The sequence below is a fragment of the Stegastes partitus genome, unplaced genomic scaffold, assembly GCF_000690725.1.
Source record: "Stegastes partitus isolate 25-593 unplaced genomic scaffold, Stegastes_partitus-1.0.2 Scaffold502, whole genome shotgun sequence".
NCBI classification, from domain to species: Eukaryota; Metazoa; Chordata; class Actinopteri; family Pomacentridae; genus Stegastes; species Stegastes partitus.
In genome coordinates, this window is record NW_007578233.1 from 160,118 (window position 1) to 181,808 (window position 21,691).

Here is a 21,691-nt window from a genome sequence, read left to right on the forward strand (position 1 = left end):
GCAAAACATATATAAAGACACACTTTTAATACCTAACAATTTTAAATAAATATACCTAAATGCATATTTGATTAGCCAGTCAAGCGGAGTTGCCTATAAATTAGCTTTATTGTGATCAGTGTATGTTAAACTTTGGGATGTGTAAATGTCCTTGATTGTAAATTTCTAATATCAACAGTACATTCAGGTTTTTAGTGTGACAGACTTGGAAGCCCCTTTATAATCCAGCTAATATTTAATATTTAGTCTTGTTCCATTTAGTAGTACAATGCAATGCTATAATACTACTCGTGCACCAAAGCATATGCCTCTATTCAATGCATGCAGGTCTAATTTAAACATCATGCCTCCTCCACATCATGCACACAAACACTTTGGATAGTAAATAAACAGGCACTTTGCTTTTTTTTTTAAATTACGTATTTAATATTTTCTTTGAAATCTCTTTGAAATATTAAACATTTCTGCATTCAGAAAAGGCACATTACAGAACATACAACACATATACATCCCTAACGTCAGTGAAATCTGAATTATCCTCCCCGTTAGGTGAGGTTTACTAACACTTGCGTTATGTATCTCCTCTTAGACAATGTTCAAGTAGCGTGTTTTCGTTACTTTATGTTTTTATGAATGCGGCCAGCAGATTCTGACACAGTTCACCTCGGAACGAAATCTAAGTCACGTTACGTAGATAATAAAAATGATTAATACAGAAGAGCTTCAGAACAAAGGACACATTCAGTCTGTGATCTGGATTAGTTTGTAAATGTCTACAGTGTACAGTGGTTGACTCTATTCACAAGTTACTCCACAGTATGTAGGTCTAGGCAGTACCTAATAAAAACACTTTTTTTTTTTTTAAACCTTTCATAAATAATTTTACTGCAAGTTCATGAAAAACATGTTTTTTGTAATCGCCCAAGTAAATCAATACAATCTCTGGAACGCAAAAAATATAATTTAAAAGTGTTAAAAAGCAATTTATGACAAAGTAACTTGTGTTTCCAACAAGTAGCTAAACACTAAGATCACATTTTGTTCGGTAAAACCTTCTTCCATGTGTAGCTGAGGCTTCCTTCATTCATTCATTCATTCATTCATTCATTCATTCATTCATTCATTCAGGAGCGGAGTGCTTTCATCTGTTGGTCCTCTGTCTTCTCCAGCCCTTAAATTAAAACACAAAAGTTGGTGTTAACACCCAGCATGTCCTGGAAACTAGATTACAGCAACGCATGACAAATCTGAACCTGAAGTTAATTATTACCTTTGTTGTTGCGGCTTATGGCAGAAAGAATACACAACGATGAAGAAGGCCTGAGGAGAGAGTGATTGTTGAGTTTTATGTGTGTAATTGCCTTGTTAATATGGTCATATACTGGAATTATAATTTTAAATTTTATTTATTTGACCTTTATTTGACCAGATAGAAGTGTTTGAGAACCAGTTCTCATTTGCAAACATGACCTGACCAAGAGGCCCCAGCAAGAACAAATATACATGTACAGACACAAATAGACACATAACCATGACATAGAACAAAAAGGAAGAAGCATTGGGACATATGCATGTGAGTGAGAAAAGATAATATAATATGTATATATAGTATGTAAGTAAAGTCTGGTCTGATCAGCAGGAGCAACAGTCAACTACAATCTGTTAGATTTTAAGCTTGAAGGTGGTGAGTGGAGTCAGAGTTGCAAGTTTGAGAGTGTTTTGTAAGGTGTTCCAGTCGTTAGCTGCTGCAAAGCGAAAGGAGTTATGGCCAAAAATAGTAGAAGTATTGGGGATGATGAGCTTGAGGTATTCACTCGACCTAGTATGATAAGAATTATGGGCGACTTGAAGAAGAGAAGCTAGGTAGGGGAGGTGTCTTGGCCAGAACTGATTTGTAAATTAAATGAAACCAGTGGTGAAGCCGCAGAGTATGAAGGGAGGGCCACCTCACCAATTTATAGAGGTCGCAGTGGTGAGTGTGGAAGGGTGCATTAGTGGCAAAGCGTACGGCTGAGTGATAAAGAGTGTCCAGTTTTTTTGAGCACGGTGCTTGGGGCCATTTTGTAAATGATGTCGCCATAATCCAGAATCGGGAGTATTGTCATCGTGACGAGGATGTGTTTAGCAGCATGAGTGAAGGAGGCTTTGTTGTGAAAGAGAAAAGGCCAGTCTGGTTTCGGGTTTTGCCTGAAAACTGTTAATGTGTGTGGCGAAAGACAGAGATGAATCAAGCCAGAAGCCTTAATATTTAAAGGAATTGACGTACTCCACAGGCGAGCCATCTGTACAGCCGATTGTGGGGGGGCTGGATGCAACATTCCTCCCGTCAAAGATGATGCATTTGGTTTTACTGAGGTTAAGGCGGAGGTGCAGCTTGTGAAAGGACTGCTCAACAGAAGTGAAGCTGAGCTGAAGAGTGGATGCTGCAGAGTGGAGTGAAGGGCCAGCTGAGTATAAGATGATATCGTCAGCATACAAATGGATCCGGGAACCACCAGCAGCTTTTGCAACATTATTAATGTAGATGGAAAATCAGGCTGGACCCAAGATGGAGCCCTGAGGTACACCTTTGGAGATGGTAAGTGGATCTGACAGAATATTTTCTGTCTTCACCTGCTGGACACGGTCCGTAAGGTAGCTGGCAAACCAGTCACAGCAGGTAGAGGACAGACCAATGCTAGAAAGCATACGAAGGAGGATCCAGTGACCAACAGAGCCGAAGGCCTTAGCAAGTTCAATAAATAAAGTTATGCAGATCTGCTTGCTGTCTAATGCCGCAATAATATCGTCCAGGACCTTCATAGTGGCTGTCAGTTCGGAAACCCAATTGCAGGTCTGACAAGATCTGGTTTGATTGAAGGAAGTGGCTTAGCTTTTTAAAAACCAACTTCTCCAGAACCTCGGATAGGCACAGTAAAATGGAAATAGGTCCATAGCAGTTGGGGTCTGAGCCAGAGCCCCCTTTGCAGAGGGGGAAGATCAAAGCTGATTTCCAGTCAGGAAGGAAGACAGAGAGCTTTAAAAACAAATTAAATATTCTTGTGATGGGAGCAGCAATGATGTGAGCAGCTGATTTTAAGAACATGGTATCAAGCTCATCAAAGCCAGCAGATTTGTTAGGGTCTAGCCTGGTGAGTTCACCTTGTACTTCCAAGATAGGAAGAGATTTAAAGGAGAAACCAGTATTACAGGATGGGGAAAGTCGAGTATCAGAAGAGGCTGTATCAGGGTCTGAGGTAAAGTATGCTTTAGTTGCATTAACAAAGTGTTGGTTAAGGAGTGAGGCCATACGAGAGTTATCGGTAATAACAATATCGTTGAATACCAAAGAGGTTGGTAGATGGGGAGAAGAAAGTTTACTTTTCATAGACTTGACTGCTTTCCAGAACTTCTTAGCATCAGATCAGCAGGTGCAAAATTTCTCCTTAAAGTGGGAGATTTTGGCCTTCCAGTCGACAGAGGACTGAGAGGAACGGGCTTTCCCCCAAAGGGCATTCTTGCAATAGATAAGTTCTGACAAGTCGTGGGAGAACCAGGGGCTGTAACGATTCTTGGTCCTAAATTTTTCCAGAGGGGAGTGTTTGTTGATGATTGAGCAAAATGTATTCTTGAAATAAGACCAAGCATCATCTAAGGAGGGGAAGAATGAACTCTGTTCCAATTTACTGCTGCAACATCTTGAAGAAAGGCCTGCATATCAAAGTTCTTCAAAGAGCGCGTGGTCACAATTACAGACGGTTTATTAACTGAGCAGCCGGAACGTACACATGCAATGACACAGTGATCACTCGTTTGACTGACGACACCAGATTGATAGTTAGAAGGAGTGTTAGTAAGAATGAGGTCGATCAATGTGGAGGATGAGGGAGATTTGAGGTTAGGTCTGGTAGGCTCTGATATAATTTGGAAGAGGTTTAAAGCATCGAAATACTATGTCTGGTGGGTTGATCATATTCCAGTTTAAGTCACCCAGGAGAACAATGTCTGAGGAGATGTATGGTACGAGAAGTTCGCTAAGTACAGTAAGAGTGGAAGCTGGGGCAGAGAGTGTTCTGTAACAGACTGCAGCAGTGAGAGAAAGAACTTGTTGAGAGTTTTAGCTTTAACACCAATATCTCAAATTGTTTCGGGACTGACTTGGAAAGTGCAGCAGTACAATGCAGATGATCTTTAACACACAAAGCTACACTACACCCCTGGAAGCTGTGTCCTGTCAAAACACATTGTAACCTGCAATCAGAATATCAAGATCGGAGTTTCTTTTCTTGAGCCAAGATTCAGAGATAGCTAGGACGTCAGGATTAGCAGTATGCACCAATGATTTTAAATTGTCAAAGTGCTTAGTATTTAGCAGACTACAGATGTTTACATGGAGAAAGCCTAAACATTTACGACCACAGAAATCACTTAATGACAACTGAGAAGGGGTGGGGTTATCTAAAGCAGGCCCAGGATTTGGGTGAACACTACCAGAAATATTTAACATAAGAATGATCAATATGAAAACCATACGAAAACAACGCTGATGATTATTATAAAAAGCTAACTGCTGCAATAACTTACCGCCAAAAACGCCAAGCCTCCTTGGACTGTAGCTGCCCACTCGAAGCTCAGGTGTTGCGTGATAAGACCACCCACTGTTGGGCCATAGAACATCCTACAAAATAAATTCTAGCATTAGGATACAAATCACAACACTGGAAAAAAAAAATACTAATAATCAGAGGGCATGAAATAAGTAGCTTTTGGACTCACCCCAGTGACCAAATTGCATTAAACAGCCCAGAAACCATTCCTAGAGTGCTCAGCCCCTCTTCAAATCCTTTCTCACTACAAGGGAGAAATAAGGATGTGTTTCACCTTCCTGTATTTATATCTGAATGAACTTATGAATGTACAACAACACGCAAAGTCACTCACTATGCACATGTGATGATCTCGGGGAACATGGGGATTGCAGTCAAGCCCAGAGAAAACCCAATTAGACCAAGCATGAGGACCAGCAACCACAGCGGACTGAATATGTAATAAATATGCACCGCAAAAAAACAGAAAAAAATATGTTAAAGTTGTTAACCAACACGGATTAACTCTGTAAAAACACTCCAGAGGCAACACATTGAATATCCAATATCAAGGGGCAGATGATAAAATCAAGTTCTTTATGTAAGACGCATTGGATAAATAAAATTTCAAAATAAAAGTCTTGAAGTTCACAGGTATTTGCAATAAGACACACTCTCCCGTCATTTTTTTAAAAAAAAATCTCGTTTGGCCTAATGCTATCTACAAAGAATGTGATTTGTTCTTGACACTGTTTAAATTTCAAGACAGAACAGCAAAGAAAAGCAGCTTTTAATAGCAAAACTATGGTTTTTGTAATAACTGTAAATGCAGCAACTTCCTCGTCTCAATGCATTGAAGGTTAAAGAAACTGGTCAACATTTTTGGAAATAACAAAGAGCAATATTATAAGCTTGACATCGCTCTAGGTCTGTCTGTTAAATAGGTCGCCGGAGTCACAGCTGCTTATCTTACTTTAGCATAACGGTAGTAGACTGGGTGAAACAGGCAGCCGGGCTTTGCGCCAAGACAACCCAGTTTACAGTGTTACCTTCATATACACGATCCAAAGTTCACAAATAACATTTACAGGGTTTATAGGATTTAATGGGTGGGACTGTTTCTTGACAAGGTGCTAAGAATTCCTGAGTTACAGTTGAATAGTCTTTTTATTTGCTTCCTAACTGACGACTTAAAAGTATCTGAATTCCCTTTCAGACATGCGCTCGGTTCCATTATTTCGACAGCAACTGAACGTGTCGGCTTCATGTCTGAATGAACACCTCGGTCCCTCTTCTCCTGCTTTATTACTTTTAACAAGTCTGAACTGTATGCTGTCACATTAATGGATAGATGGATATATGGCAGAAACAAAAACATTTTTTCCACATTTCTGCACCAATATTAAATTACACGTCATGTAAACATTGTAATTCTGTTTTTTTACCATTTTGTCACCTTCTACACATTATTTGTTATTCATACGATATTTACTTTATTCTTATCTCAGCATATTTCACTTTCAATTTTTGAATTTAATTGTATTTATCCTATTTTAACTACCATATGGCTGCTGCTACTATTGTACAGTTCTGTGTCGAACTGCTCTACGTGCCTTAAATTGCCCCCAGGGGACAAATAAAGTTTTTTATTTATTTATTTTTAATTAAATTGTAAACTGGAGAGGGCTGATGACACAATTCATTTAATTTACTTTGCCCTACAATTTCACATCTATCCCAAAAGTAAGATTTTAAAGCTTTACCTAAATGATAACAGAGGCTGAAACGAATTAATGAGGCTAATCAATAATGAATGGAATCCAGGTTAACGGGAGGGGAAGTTCAGTTTTTTGTTTTCAGCTGTTTGTAGGATTCTTTCCTCTGAGTTTATTCAATAATATGCAGCAGGATCTTTACAAATGTCTCCAAAGTGACAGTACATGCATTTGCACAGATGGAACAACAGAAGAAACTTCATTAATATTTACCTACAGGATCTAACAGTAAGTCACACTTTGGACTTTTCTTTAGTTCGGACAGGTGAGCTGTTACAGAGTCACAGTTTATAAGCTCCAGATAAGTCACTTGTTAAATAGCAGCCGTCCCTATCTCCAACACAGCTGTTAGGATTTTTATTTTTTTTTTAATTTAACTCATCAGATCAACTAATTGTGGTTTATTTTAAGCTAGGTTTTTAGCAATTGGGGCAGTTTGATAAACTTGCTAGTAGTTTAGATTCAGTCATGATAAGAGCTTGTCAAATTCTATAAATGATAAGGGAAAGTGCTTGTAAAGATCTCCTTTATCTTAAGATACACTGTTTCATCGTTTATGACAGCAGAGGAAATGATGTCCCAATAATCTTACGGCTGACTCACGTCAATAACATCTGCTGTTGCATTATTATGTAGCCTAGTATAAGAGCAATCACATTCTCTTAGCATTGTTGTCGTTTTTTTGTTTGCTTTTATGAACTTTCCAGCCAAGTCAGGTTAAAAAAAAAAACAAAAAAACACAGGACACATTTTATTTGGCTATTCAACTACAACCCTGGACTCTTTTCACAGCGATGCTACAAGATTCTGTAACATTGGCTGGAGCCAGAGTGGCAGGTTTAGCATTAATGCTAAGCTACATGGAGTTTCATAATAATATGACACATACGGGGTGTGTCCGAAAAGTTTCAGGACTGGGGTCACAAAAGATAGACTTCAAATCCAAACTACGAGTTTTCCCTTTCCAAGTAACCCCCTTGAAGTCTAACCCACTTCCCCAGCCTTCTCTGCCACGCCGCCATCAACCCCGGAAAGAATCCTCAAGAGGCCCTCAAAACCCCCACCGCAAAACCAACCTGAAGGCCGCCTCAAAAAAAGGCCCCCTGAAGAACCCCCTGAACCTGGGGAAAAAAAAAAAAACCCAAAGAACCAAGGGGGGGGAAGAAGGAAGGTGCCCCAACAAAAAAAAGGTCCTCCCAAGCAAGAACCGGGCGAAGCCCAAGGCCGTGGGAACAAGCCAGGTGGCAAGAGGAAACAACCAAAAACTGGCCCGCCAAAAACCCCAACCCCTGGCAGGCCACGAAAGAAACAAAAACCCCAAGAACCCCTTGGAAAACGGCCGGGTGAACCACCTGGTAGTTCGGGGTTGAAATATATCTTTTATGACACCAGTCCTGGAACTTCTCTGACACACCTCATATGAGAGATGAATCACTGCTCTAATGTGACTTTATTTGAAAGGAAAAATGTGTATTTACTTAAATATCACACTGGCATCTTGCTCTTTAGCTGAGGCACTCACTCACCCGGAGATGTTAAGTACGGGGATCGGACCGAGCAGCCAGAACCCAATCGCTGTGATGAGGCCTCCTACCACCATGAACGGCATCCTTACACTCTGGTGAGCACAAAAACTTAGTTTAACTGCAAAGAAAATTACACAAGTTTGATTGTTTTGCTCGCTTTCACACTCACGGGATATTTATCCGTGAAATATCCCATCAGCGGCGTTGCCAGACAGTATGGTAACGACAAACCGAGCATGATGATTCCAACGTAGCCAGGCGTGAGGTGAAACTAAGCAGAGGTGGGAAAAAAAACAAAAAAAACACACAAGTCAGTCTCACGATAACTTAAATAACTCATCGTAAGGAAGGACGTTACCTTGTTGATTACAAACAGCGAAAACGTGGCATCCAGGAAGCCCAGACCGGCGCTGAGGGTGAATATCGCGTAGCAGATCAGGATCACTTTTACGTGGCTGAGAAGCGTAAAGAATGAATCCTTGGACGCGTCTGCCTCTAAAGTGAAGGGAAGCACAAAATGCAAGTCACAGTTAAGAGTCTACGAAAGAAAAATAAAAGAATAATGTGATGAAAATCTCTAAACTGCTACCAATGTTCGGCAGGACGTAAATGTTGAACGGAACCATGAGGAGCAGCAAACATCCAAGAAGCATAAAAGGAACTTCGTATCCAAAAGACTGGTAGAACCATCCTCCCACCGGTGGCCCCAGTATAAGACCGAGTCCGGTGAAAATCTCTAAACTACCCTAAAAAATAGGGGGGAGAAAAAAAATGGATTAACATACGTGGTGTAACTTATGAACCAGCAAACATTCTCTCAGCTTAAATACTGTTACTACACCAAAGCTGCTTATGTGCCATGACAGCGGGGGATGCATAACAAGTCCACCTACAAGGCTTTTTTTGTTTTCTCGTGATTCTAATGTCTAAACAACATGCCACTCAGACAAAAGGGGTTGTCTAGTCTCACCAAAACAGTTGCCACTCTGTCTGGGAATATTTTTGCTGTCAAGGCAAAAGAGGAGATCATCGCACCAGCGAAGCCCACAGCGTCGACGGACCTCACGATGAAGCACAGAGTGATGAACGCGGGTCCTGAGGGAACCCGATCGAGTAATCTGCGAGGAAACGGAGAGAAGACGAGCAGCTGGTGTCGCATTATCTGTAGCAGGCTGTGATTTATAATAAGTGGTGTCAAGCACACTAAGGACACAATAGGAATCACCAACTGCATCATCTAAAACCCACAAATCCTCACTTATCTATACAAAAACCAACAATACAACAGCATATCTATTAATACTTTAAGTTGGAACTGCCCTGTCTTGGCCCATTTGTTCCTACTAAAGCTGCAGATAGGTTACAGGCACATGCTTTTACTTATCAATGCAAAGCCGGGCTCTAGTTTTTAGAACTTCAAACAGGAGTAAACCGTGTGTTTGTTGGGGACTACTTTTATCTGCGGATTAATACACACTTGCTGTTCTGAGTATTTCACAGAAGCAGGATGGTTTGTGTGCAAAAATGGCTGAAAACATACTGAACTCATGATATTAAAGTGCAACTGAGGGACTTATGAATGTGTTTTCTTTCATTTTTGAAAGCTCTGCGAAACAGAAAAATAATATTCGTTTGTCTCGTTGCTTTTCATGAGATCAGCTGACAGTAAGAATGCTAAATATTTCCAGCCTCGCCTTCGAAAGACCTCGACACAAAGAGCGGCCGACACTAAATCTAATATTTCTCATTTGCGGTTGTGTTTATTCAGTTGTTTGTAAAAAAGTAGATTTGTGTATTTACACTGTGTCAAAGGCTTAAATGCAATTTTACAAGCTGAGCAATTATTTGGCACACTGAGAGTTAAAAATGTTGGTTAAAATGCTTTTTATCCAACTGCAGTGAACGATGGTTCTTCTACAAGGAGCTAAATTACAAAAACAGGACATTTTTTCTTACACCTTTGAATCAGAGGGTCTTTTTGAAATGAGAAACCTCTCTAAACTCATTTTATCGAGCTGTTAACTCTACAGAACCAAAAAAAAAGAGCTCTGAGGTCATCCGATCAGCATCTGCTTGAAGGTGGAAATACAAACACTGAGGCGTTTTCTGTAGCCGCACCCTGGAACAAGAACAAGCTCCACCATCACTGACCTGGCTCTTTTCAAATCAAAGCTCAAAACCTTTCTGTTTAAAATGGCTTTTAATACCTAACACTTTGGTCACCCTTTGAGCTGTAACAAAAGGCTACATAAATAAACACTGATTGACTGATTGACACATGTTCTAGTTGTATGAAATCCGTCGGTGTAATGATATGCTGCTGTGTCTAACACTTACCCAAACATGATGGTGCAACCTGCCGACACAAACAGTCCTGCAACAAGCATAAACTTTGCACCAATTTGAACAATCTGGTACAGAAAAAACAAACAAAAAAAAAGAAAAGAAATCCGTTACACTCGTGCAGCAGATCACACCACAGCCGCGATCGTAAACACTGACATATACTTACATATCTCCCCAGTATCAAAGATCCGATTAGATTGCACACGGCGTAGCAGCCGAATATGAGGCCGACGACAGTCTGGCTGGCTCCTTTCTTTAACGCCTGTGTGGAAATATTTATGTATGTAAGCATGAAAACTGATTATTTACAACATGAAATCAATACAACATGCAAAGTCAATAAAAGTGACAGAGATGAGGTGATTGAAAGCCTCAGATGACTGCTGAGTGACTCGTCTCTGCGTCGACATCAGCATGTGGAACATCTGACCTTCTGTCTGGAAGACCTGGATGGCCACAAGACAACCAGTCATTCATTGGCCTTCAGGGAGGCTTTCTGATATTAGCACATGATCACCTATTCAGTCTCATGAGGCGACGCCACCAGGGCGTTCGTAAAGGGGTGGCTGATTGATTTGTGCAATGACGTGGAGCGCATAAAGGATTACAGGGTCTGTTTACTTCCATTTTCTGAGAAAGCATTATTTTATGTTGGAGCTGCAATGATTAGTTGATCAGTCGTCAATTGTTGAATGAAGCACCAGCTGCTTTGAGTGATTATATCAGGAAAAAAAGGTCAAAATTCTCAGATTTCAGCTCCTTAAATTTGAATATTTTCTCGTTTCTTTAGTCCCCTATGATGACTCTTTTGGTTGTAGATAAAAAATAATAATAATTTTTTTAAAAAAAGATAGAATTTTGAGCTTTGAGAAACTCTGGTTGACATTTTTCACCATTTCCTGACATTTTATAAACCAAACACAATCAATTAATCGAAAAAACAATTGTTCATGAACTCATCTGCCTGATTCTTCTTTTTTTTATTTATTTTTTTTTTAAATATATTTTTTGCTTTTATTTTAGCGCAGTAGAGAGAGACAGGAAAGGGGGGAGAACAACAGGGAGAGACCTGCAGCAAAGGGTAGTGAGCAGGAGTCAAACCCACGACCGCTGCGTCTGGGAACTACAGCCCTGTTCACGGGCCACCGCTCAGCGAGGTGAGCTATAGGGGCGCCCCACTCATCGGACTAATCCTGACACAACTTGGAGAGCACTTATCATGTCTATCATGTCTAAAGAATATGCATAAAACATGACCTGTTTCCTTAAAACCACCACTTTCCTTGATCTGACCCACACTGGCAGATCTAGAACCCATCTCAATGGATATACGGGTCACAACTGATCAGCCTCAGTGTGCAAACATTTGTAGCATCTGTACAAAAGTATAACATTTCTAAATATTATCATTTTTGAGTCGCTTTAGGAAAAGTCATCAGACATTTAGGGTATGTTTAACTGCAGTCAAATGTCAAAATGGGTCAAATTTCACCTGAAACTGTTTGTAAGAATTAAAATGGAACATTTAGACCAATGAAGTCCCCACCTCTCGCTCCATGAACCCTTACACCACCTACTGCAGCTCGAGCGCACCAGCTCACCTACAACTCTTCAGTAAAAACAAGTTATAACATTGGAGTTATTCAGTCATACATGTCGGCAGCTCCCCTTGCAAAGTTGATTCTGTTTAAGGCGGTATGCACATAACAACACTTTGTACTTGGTCATACTGTTGTGACTTCCTCATACACATCCGTTGCAGTCTGTGGAGTGAAATGAGCTGACATCTGTCTGGCCCTTCTCGGCGGTTTTAAGCTCGTTTACACTCCTGTGAGACGCCATGACGTAACCGTGCAGAGGATTGTTGACAAAAATGCAAACTGCAACATCTGACCGGTTTCAGAACAACGTCCTGGTACTTCTGGCCTACTACATTTGAGACTTGCTAAATCTTTTTTCTGGCCTACTGTGCAGTATGGTAGCATGGATGCTGGAGCACAACCTGATTCTGTAGAAGAACGATGACGTGGAAAGCCCCACTCCACCGACAGACGGGATTAGTTCCTTACGTTTGCTGCATATGAAACCCTGCACATGTAAGTCATGTGTTTCTGAGGCTGTCATGTGTACGCTGCTGTTTCAAGGTGGAAATGACCGGTAGTTATCTCATAATGTGTCTTCAAACATAAAAAACATAATATGTAAGGATTTAGGCGATATATTGTTTAAAAATTGGAACATCAAAGACTAGAAATTACTTTATATGGTACAGTATTTACAGCAAGTAAAAGAAAACATATGAGAAAAATAGAAAACGTGGTTGATATTATGGAAAAGTTGACGTTTTCCCTGAAAGTAAAAAGATGAGTTTTTATCAGATCTGGACTAAACAGAGTGTGTAAACACAAACAACGTGCAATATCCCCTACAGCTAATATACCACTACCTCTCATTGGCACTACCTCTAATATGTATTTATGTATATATCTACATTTGCACTGCTTATTATTATTATTATTACTGTTATTATNATCACTGCTCTAATGTGACTTTATTTGAAAGGAAAAATGTGTATTTACTTAAATATCACACTGGCATCTTGCTCTTTAGCTGAGGCACTCACTCACCCGGAGATGTTAAGTACGGGGATCGGACCGAGCAGCCAGAACCCAATCGCTGTGATGAGGCCTCCTACCACCATGAACGGCATCCTTACACTCTGGTGAGCACAAAAACTTAGTTTAACTGCAAAGAAAATTACACAAGTTTGATTGTTTTGCTCGCTTTCACACTCACGGGATATTTATCCGTGAAATATCCCATCAGCGGCGTTGCCAGACAGTATGGTAACGACAAACCGAGCATGATGATTCCAACGTAGCCAGGCGTGAGGTGAAACTAAGCAGAGGTGGGAAAAAAAACAAAAAAAACACACAAGTCAGTCTCACGATAACTTAAATAACTCATCGTAAGGAAGGACGTTACCTTGTTGATTACAAACAGCGAAAACGTGGCATCCAGGAAGCCCAGACCGGCGCTGAGGGTGAATATCGCGTAGCAGATCAGGATCACTTTTACGTGGCTGAGAAGCGTAAAGAATGAATCCTTGGACGCGTCTGCCTCTAAAGTGAAGGGAAGCACAAAATGCAAGTCACAGTTAAGAGTCTACGAAAGAAAAATAAAAGAATAATGTGATGAAAATCTCTAAACTGCTACCAATGTTCGGCAGGACGTAAATGTTGAACGGAACCATGAGGAGCAGCAAACATCCAAGAAGCATAAAAGGAACTTCGTATCCAAAAGACTGGTAGAACCATCCTCCCACCGGTGGCCCCAGTATAAGACCGAGTCCAGTGAAAATCTCTAAACTACCCTAAAAAATAGGGGGGAGAAAAAAAAATGGATTAACATACGTGGTGTAACTTATGAACCAGCAAACATTCTCTCAGCTTAAATACTGTTACTACACCAAAGCTGATTATGTGCCATGACAGCGGGGGATGCATAACAAGTCCACCTACAAGGCTTTTTTTGTTTTCTCGTGATTCTAATGTCTAAACAACATGCCACTCAGACAAAAGGGGTTGTCTAGTCTCACCAAAACAGTTGCCACTCTGTCTGGGAATATTTTTGCTGTCAAGGCAAAAGAGGAGATCATCGCACCAGCGAAGCCCACAGCGTCGACGGACCTCACGATGAAGCACAGAGTGATGAACGCGGGTCCTGAGGGAACCCGATCGAGTAATCTGCGAGGAAACGGAGAGAAGACGAGCAGCTGGTGTCGCATTATCTGTAGCAGGCTGTGATTTATAATAAGTGGTGTCAAGCACACTAAGGACACAATAGGAATCACCAACTGCATCATCTAAAACCCACAAATCCTCACTTATCTATACAAAAACCAACAATACAACAGCATATCTATTAATACTTTAAGTTGGAACTGCCCTGTCTTGGCCCATTTGTTCCTACTAAAGCTGCAGATAGGTTACAGGCACATGCTTTTACTTATCAATGCAAAGCCGGGCTCTAGTTTTTAGAACTTCAAACAGGAGTAAACCGTGTGTTTGTTGGGGACTACTTTTATCTGCGGATTAATACACACTTGCTGTTCTGAGTATTTCACAGAAGCAGGATGGTTTGTGTGCAAAAATGGCTGAAAACATACTGAACTCATGATATTAAAGTGCAACTGAGGGACTTATGAATGTGTTTTCTTTCATTTTTGAAAGCTCTGCGAAACAGAAAAATAATATTCGTTTGTCTCGTTGCTTTTCATGAGATCAGCTGACAGTAAGAATGCTAAATATTTCCAGCCTCGCCTTCGAAAGACCTCGACACAAAGAGCGGCCGACACTAAATCTAATATTTCTCATTTGCGGTTGTGTTTATTCAGTTGTTTGTAAAAAAGTAGATTTGTGTATTTACACTGTGTCAAAGGCTTAAATGCAATTTTACAAGCTGAGCAATTATTTGGCACACTGAGAGTTAAAAATGTTGGTTAAAATGCTTTTTATCCAACTGCAGTGAACGATGGTTCTTCTACAAGGAGCTAAATTACAAAAACAGGACATTTTTTCTTACACCTTTGAATCAGAGGGTCTTTTTGAAATGAGAAACCTCTCTAAACTCATTTTATCGAGCTGTTAACTCTACAGAACCAAAAAAAAAGAGCTCTGAGGTCATCCGATCAGCATCTGCTTGAAGGTGGAAATACAAACACTGAGGCGTTTTCTGTAGCCGCACCCTGGAACAAGAACAAGCTCCACCATCACTGACCTGGCTCTTTTCAAATCAAAGCTCAAAACCTTTCTGTTTAAAATGGCTTTTAATACCTAACACTTTGGTCACCCTTTGAGCTGTAACAAAAGGCTACATAAATAAACACTGATTGACTGATTGACACATGTTCTAGTTGTATGAAATCCGTCGGTGTAATGATATGCTGCTGTGTCTAACACTTACCCAAACATGATGGTGCAACCTGCCGACACAAACAGTCCTGCAACAAGCATAAACTTTGCACCAATTTGAACAATCTGGTACAGAAAAAACAAACAAAAAAAAAGAAAAGAAATCCGTTACACTCGTGCAGCAGATCACACCACAGCCGCGATCGTAAACACTGACATATACTTACATATCTCCCCAGTATCAAAGATCCGATTAGATTGCACACGGCGTAGCAGCCGAATATGAGGCCGACGACAGTCTGGCTGGCTCCTTTCTTTAACGCCTGTGTGGAAATATTTATGTATGTAAGCATGAAAACTGATTATTTACAACATGAAATCAATACAACATGCAAAGTCAATAAAAGTGACAGAGATGAGGTGATTGAAAGCCTCAGATGACTGCTGAGTGACTCGTCTCTGCGTCGACATCAGCATGTGGAACATCTGACCTTCTGTCTGGAAGACCTGGATGGCCACAAGACAACCAGTCATTCAGGGAGGCTTTCTGATATTAGCACATGATCACCTATTCAGTCTCATGAGGCGACGCCACCAGGGCGTTCGTAAAGGGGTGGCTGATTGATTTGTGCAATGACGTGGAGCGCATAAAGGATTACAGGGTCTGTTTACTTCCATTTTCTGAGAAAGCATTATTTTATGTTGGAGCTGCAATGATTAGTTGATCAGTCGTCAATTGTTGAATGAAGCACCAGCTGCTTTGAGTGATTATATCAGGAAAAAAAGGTCAAAATTCTCAGATTTCAGCTCCTTAAATTTGAATATTTTCTCGTTTCTTTAGTCCCCTATGATGACTCTTTTGGTTGTAGATAAAAAATAATAATAATTTTTTTAAAAAAAGATAGAATTTTGAGCTTTGAGAAACTCTGGTTGACATTTTTCACCATTTCCTGACATTTTATAAACCAAACACAATCAATTAATCGAAAAAACAATTGTTCATGAACTCATCTGCCTGATTCTTCTTTTTTTTATTTATTTTTTTTTTAAATATATTTTTTGCTTTTATTTTAGCGCAGTAGAGAGAGACAGGAAAGGGGGGAGAACAACAGGGAGAGACCTGCAGCAAAGGGTAGTGAGCGGGAGTCAAACCCACGACCGCTGCGTCTGGGAACTACAGCCCTGTTCATGGGCCACAGCTCAGCGAGGTGAGCTATAGGGACGCCCCACTCATCTGACTAAACCTGACACAACTTGGAGAGCACTTATCATGTCTATCATGTCTAAAGAATATGCATAAAACATGGCCTGTTTCCTTAAAACCACCACTTTCCTTGATCTGACCCACACTGGCAGATCTAGAACCCATCTCAATGGATATACGGGTCACAACTGATCAGCCTCAGTGTGCAAAAATTTGTAGCATCTGTACAAAAGTATAACATTTCTAAATATTATCATTTTTGAGTCGCTTTAGGAAAAGTCATCAGACATTTAGGGTATGTTTAACTGCAGTCAAATGTCAAAATGGGTCAAATTTCACCTGAAACTGTTTGTAAGAATTAAAATGGAACATTTAGACCAATGAAGTCCCCACCTCTCGCTCCATGAACCCTTACACCACCTACTGCAGCTCGAGCGAACCAGCTCACCTACAACTCCTAAGTAAAAACAAGTTATAACATTGGAGCTGTTCATACATGTCCGCAGCTCTCCTTGCAAAGTTGATTCTGTTTAAGGCGGTATGCACATAACAACACTTTGTACTTGGTCATACTGTTGTGACTTCCTCATACACATCCGTTGCAGTCTGTGGAGTGAAATGAGCTGACATCTGTCTGGCCCTTCTCGGCGGTTTTAAGCTCGTTTACACTCCTGTGAGACGCCATGACGTAACCGTGCAGAGGATTGTTGACAAAAATGCAAACTGCAACATCTGACCGGTTTCAGAACAACGTCCTGGTACTTCTGGCCTACTACATTTGAGACTTGCTAAATCTTTTTTCTGGCCTACTGTGCAGTATGGTAGCATGGATGCTGGAGCACAACCTGATTCTGTAGAAGAACGATGACGTGGAAAGCCCCACTCCACCGACAGACGGGATTAGTTCCTTACGTTTGCTGCATATGAAACCCTGCACATGTAAGTCATGTGTTTCTGAGGCTGTCATGTGTACGCTGCTGTTTCAAGGTGGAAATGACCGGTAGTTATCTCATAATGTGTCTTCAAACATAAAAAACATAATATGTAAGGATTTAGGCGATATATTGTTTAAAAATTGGAACATCAAAGACTAGAAATTACTTTATATGGTACAGTATTTACAGCAAGTAAAAGAAAACATATGAGAAAAATAGAAAACGTGGTTGATATTATGGAAAAGTTGACGTTTTCCCTGAAAGTAAAAAGATGAGTTTTTATCAGATCTGGACTAAACAGAGTGTTTAAACACATAAGGTCTGATTTCACCTGAACCAACCTGTAATTAGATACAACCGGCCTCTCCATCTATTTGAACTGTTATTCTTTTTAATGTGAGGATAAATACAGAGTAAGCTCCCTGGTTATACAATTGTTATGCAATATCAGAAGAGAGATTAAAAAAATAAAATAAAATCTAAATTTGGGGAAAGTAACAAAGATGTTTGTAAATGTTGTAAATGCAATGAAAATTGTAATAATTTGCTTGGAGTGTGGGAGTGTTAACAGGTTAAAAAAAGAGAAGTTGATTATCAGCATCTAGTTTATTTTGATTTCAAAAAAGCAGAAAAAACACATAAATGAAGGAAAGATGAATGCAGTTCAAAATGATGTGAAGATAAGAGTACGCTCCCTGATTCTGCTGTTCTTATGCAACATCAAAAAAGTGATTTAAAAAAGGAAAATTGTGGGAAAGCAACAGCAACAATGCCATTTTTAATGCTGTAAATGATATGGAAATTGTTATAACTTGCTTTTTTTTAAGCAAATAAAATAGAAAAACAATATGTGAATGTTAACAAGGTTAAAAAAAAAATAAAGAAAAAGAGGAAGTTGATTTTCAATGAAGAGGAAAGTAGTCACACATCTGGAAGTGGTTCGTTTTGATCTCAAAAATGAAGAGAAAATAAAAGCAAAGGTCACTAAGACTAACTTAAAAGAACTGATTTATTCCTCCTGATGTGCTTAAATCCAGCCTCAAAACTTAAAAAATAAAAGTAATAAATGCCAAAATACACAAACAGGGAAATCCCCTGAGGAAAGAGACTTTTGTGTGTGTTATGAGTGCAGATTGTGCAACTCCTGAGACAAAGTGTGGTGTTTGTCCATTCAAAGCTCTTGAATGTTGTCACATGTGATGTGCAGCCCGTGGTGCACTGTTCTTACCTCAGCAGGGAAGAAAGGGCCTAATATTGAGTAGCAGATCATGGAGCTGAAGTTGACAGAGGCCATAGATATCAAGGTGAGAGCCTGTCTCCTGGTCATCCTGCTGGAGGGCTCAGAGGACTCAGCTGGAGGGGGGACGGGCTCTGGAGTCAACAAAATAAAAATAGAGGAACAGAAACAAGGGGTTCAGAGGAGCGCCAGGTTCATGTCAATATCCCGCATTTAAAGTGAGCTGATTTACAGCCTGCAATTAATTCTGATGTGAACAAGAGTTGCAAAGGTCGCTCACCTTCATGCTGCACATCGACGTGCTGCTCCATGTTTAATCCGCAAAGTTTGGTTTCGTGTTTCTCAGCTCCGAGCCGCCGCAGACGGACACATTTCGACGGTCAGAGCCGAGCAGGAACCCCGAGAACAGCGCCGGAGCTCAGAAAACAGCCTCCAACCGCCCGGTCAGCGGCTACAAACTCACACTGAACAGCTCCGTGGACGTTTCCTCGACGACGTTTAACGTCTGATATCAAATCAAGCCGTCAACATGCGCCCCCTTCAAAATAAAAGCCCCAGCTTCACAATAGAAGCTGCCCAGTTAGCAGGAAGCAAATTGGTCAGTCCCACAGACTCTATGTAAAAACAATAATAATAACTGAAATATTACACATGAATATGAAATATTTCACATAAGATTGAAATATTATAGTGATAAAGAAGTATTGTACATGAAGTTAAGATAGTACACACATAATTATACAAAAAATAAATTAAAATATTGCAAATCCAATTGGAAAATTACAGATAATTATTTAATTGCAATAAATCTCAAGTGTACAAATCTGACATTTATCTGAAGTGATACGGATCGACCAGGGACTGTATAAAAATATATGATTATTATTATTGACAATAATAATCCTTCTTGTTATTATTAATTATGAGGATAATACCATTTTTATATTTCAAATGTGCAATATTTCTTTATCATTACAATATTTCATTTTCATGTGTAATATTTTCAAATTAATGTGCAATATTTCTTTACCATTATTTCAATTTAATATTGTGCAATATTTCATTTTAATGTTTAACATTTTAATTTCATTACAAACTTTAGTTGTTTAATATTTAAATTTTATGTTTAATATTTAATTATGATGCATTGTATTACTTTACTACTTCAGAATCATTGCTTGCATTACTTTTTTCTTTTCTACTCTCATTTTACTTTATCTTCATTTTATTTATTTATTTTTTTAAAGTAATGTATTGGACTTATGTGTCTCTGTAGATTCTCAGTCATCCGGCTCATGGTAATCCTAGGAGCTTCAGTAATTTGTATTTTGTATTTTGTGTGACATATAAAACTCCACAAGTCTGAATGTGTGTTTGAAAAACTGTAAAAAATGCTCTGCGACAGCGTGTATAATAAATATGTCTTCCAGCGTATATAATAAACATGTTAACATGTTTAAAAGCTTGATTTTCACCAAAGTGGGACTTTAAAGTTATTAGGAAAATAAATTTGCTGCAGATTTAACCCTAATCCCCAGTATTTTACAAATAGAATACTTTTTGGGCTCTCTTCTCATCCTAACTTTATTTAAATAGAAGCATAATCATTTCATTTGATGGAGCTTAACCGGAGCAGCAATATTTTGCCAACAGAAATAACGTCAGAGTACAATAACAAGACTGAGGTACAGACAGTAAATAAAAGTTTTTCCAAAACTTTTACGCTTGTTTATTTTAGAGACACTTTCTCTGATTTATGAAAACAAAAATTGAATTTATATAATAAAAATCATTTAAAAATCTTTTTACTCTCCTTCTCTTTATGCAAAACTACCCTATTCCTGCCTGACTGCACCTCACCTGAAGGAGAAAGCCTGTGTGAAAGAACTACATTTGAAATGAAAAACAACAACAAAACACTCGGAACAATAGATTTTTATTACATTTTATCCAGCCTATAGGTCATCGTAAACCTACGGTCATATAATTTTTGTTTCCATCACAAAATAAGAGAAAAAAAAATCAGGCAGCAAACTATTCATTAGGCAGTATTGCTGATAACTGACACACACTGAATTCTCTGAAGCTGCTGTAAATGAAAAAAAAAAGCTCTTAAATGAAATCTCTTCACTAAACGTCCTGTAGCTCCTCTCAAAATACTTTCTCGATAAATAATCTCCGAAGAACAAATGACAAATGTCCCGACATTATCACATTTGTTTCTTTATACATTAGCACCAAATCTACAAGAATCTCACTCTTACTAACAGTTAAACTTCTGAATATGAATATTTGATACCTTTTCAAGTTTGTGATCTTCTCAGTCTTCTTTTTTTTTTTTCTACAAGTGTAACATCAAAAAACTCTTTGTAACATGTTAAAGCAAAGATGAAGTACAAAATTACTGAAATTCGCAACATATAAGCACGTTTCTCTAAGCGTATAATGATGTTAGGCCACTTACTAAATACACAGTGCAAGCAGCATTATATTTTCTTTTTGCAAGTACAACATCAGTTCTATGTATTTAGCGTTATTGCACACAAGCTCTATCTATCTAAAGCAGCACTGATTTCCAAATAGGCAAACTACTGTACTTCACATTCAAATGCAGATTTCAAGTAGCATCATAAACACTCAATGAGAACAAAACTGAGCCAACCAAGAGAGACTGATTGAGAAGATTAGGGGTCGACCGCTTGCCGGATCCAGAATTTTTCAGATTATCTTTGCATTGTTATTTGTTAAAAACCACTTCCTGATAAGATAAATACATTTAAAAATGCAATATTTTGGCTCTGATCTGACCAGCATATCAATACGGAAGGATAAATGTTGAAAAGTTCTCTTTTAATTAAGCATTTGATGATGTTTTGTGTTGGAGTTTGTCAAGATTTTCACTTTTATTGTAAATGTACCGTATGTTAGTTACAAATATTGGGTACTAGTGTCCTTGATGACTATTAATTTTTATTGGTATCGGCCTTGAAAACACCATGTCGGTCGACCCCTAAAGAAAATATCGATCTTTACTGTATAAAATTGTTCCGTTTGGAGATGACACCATCGTGACATCATTTTCTACTATTATCCCCTGCTAACTTACATTCAGCCAAACACCATCAGCTATATTTGGCACTCATAGACTTACTGTAGACCATCACTGACAATTTCATTCATCATACAGGGA

At 39.1% G+C, this 21,691-nt stretch overlaps 2 protein-coding genes across 2 annotated transcripts; both read right to left on the minus strand.

Moving 5' to 3' along the window:
• Positions 1-402: 402 nt before the first annotated feature.
• Positions 403-12,054, minus strand: slc18b1 (solute carrier family 18 member B1). The gene is made up of 13 exons (XM_008287478.1): positions 11,962-12,054; positions 10,379-10,474; positions 10,204-10,277; positions 8,837-8,984; positions 8,456-8,612; positions 8,225-8,361; positions 8,036-8,137; positions 7,867-7,958; positions 4,921-5,016; positions 4,756-4,830; positions 4,564-4,657; positions 1,271-1,320; positions 403-1,171 (listed from the first exon to the last, which is right to left on the minus strand). The coding sequence occupies exons 1-13, from the start codon at positions 12,052-12,054 to the stop codon at positions 1,117-1,119; spliced, it is 1,269 nt and encodes a 422-aa protein (XP_008285700.1). The 3' UTR covers positions 403-1,116.
• A 775-nt stretch (positions 12,055-12,829) lies between these two features.
• LOC103361395 (MFS-type transporter SLC18B1-like) lies at positions 12,830-19,011 on the minus strand. The gene is made up of 9 exons (XM_008287463.1): positions 18,782-19,011; positions 18,493-18,635; positions 15,353-15,448; positions 15,178-15,251; positions 13,811-13,958; positions 13,429-13,585; positions 13,198-13,334; positions 13,009-13,110; positions 12,830-12,931 (listed from the first exon to the last, which is right to left on the minus strand). The coding sequence occupies exons 1-9, from the start codon at positions 18,810-18,812 to the stop codon at positions 12,836-12,838; spliced, it is 984 nt and encodes a 327-aa protein (XP_008285685.1). The 5' UTR covers positions 18,813-19,011; the 3' UTR covers positions 12,830-12,835.
• Positions 19,012-21,691: the final 2,680 nt, after the last annotated feature.

Excerpts from the sequence above, each read along its gene's own strand:
- slc18b1 (XM_008287478.1), bottom strand. The coding sequence starts at position 12,054 with ATGGCGTCTCACAGGAGTGTAAACGAGCTTAAAACCGCCGAGAAGGGC. Across the intron at positions 8,985-10,203 it reads GGTTGCACCATCATGTTTGG|ATTACTCGATCGGGTTCCCT; the intron begins GTAAGTGTTAGA and ends GTTTCCTCGCAG. Across the intron at positions 8,613-8,836 it reads ACAGAGTGGCAACTGTTTTG|GGTAGTTTAGAGATTTTCAC; the intron begins GTGAGACTAGAC and ends CCTATTTTTTAG.
- LOC103361395 (XM_008287463.1), bottom strand. The coding sequence starts at position 18,812 with ATGGAGCAGCACGTCGATGTGCAGCATGAAG. Across the intron at positions 15,449-18,492 it reads GCCCTTTCTTCCCTGCTGAG|GCGTTAAAGAAAGGAGCCAG; the intron begins GTAAGAACAGTG and ends ATTTCCACACAG. Across the intron at positions 13,335-13,428 it reads TTACGTCCTGCCGAACATTG|AGGCAGACGCGTCCAAGGAT; the intron begins GTAGCAGTTTAG and ends CCTTCACTTTAG.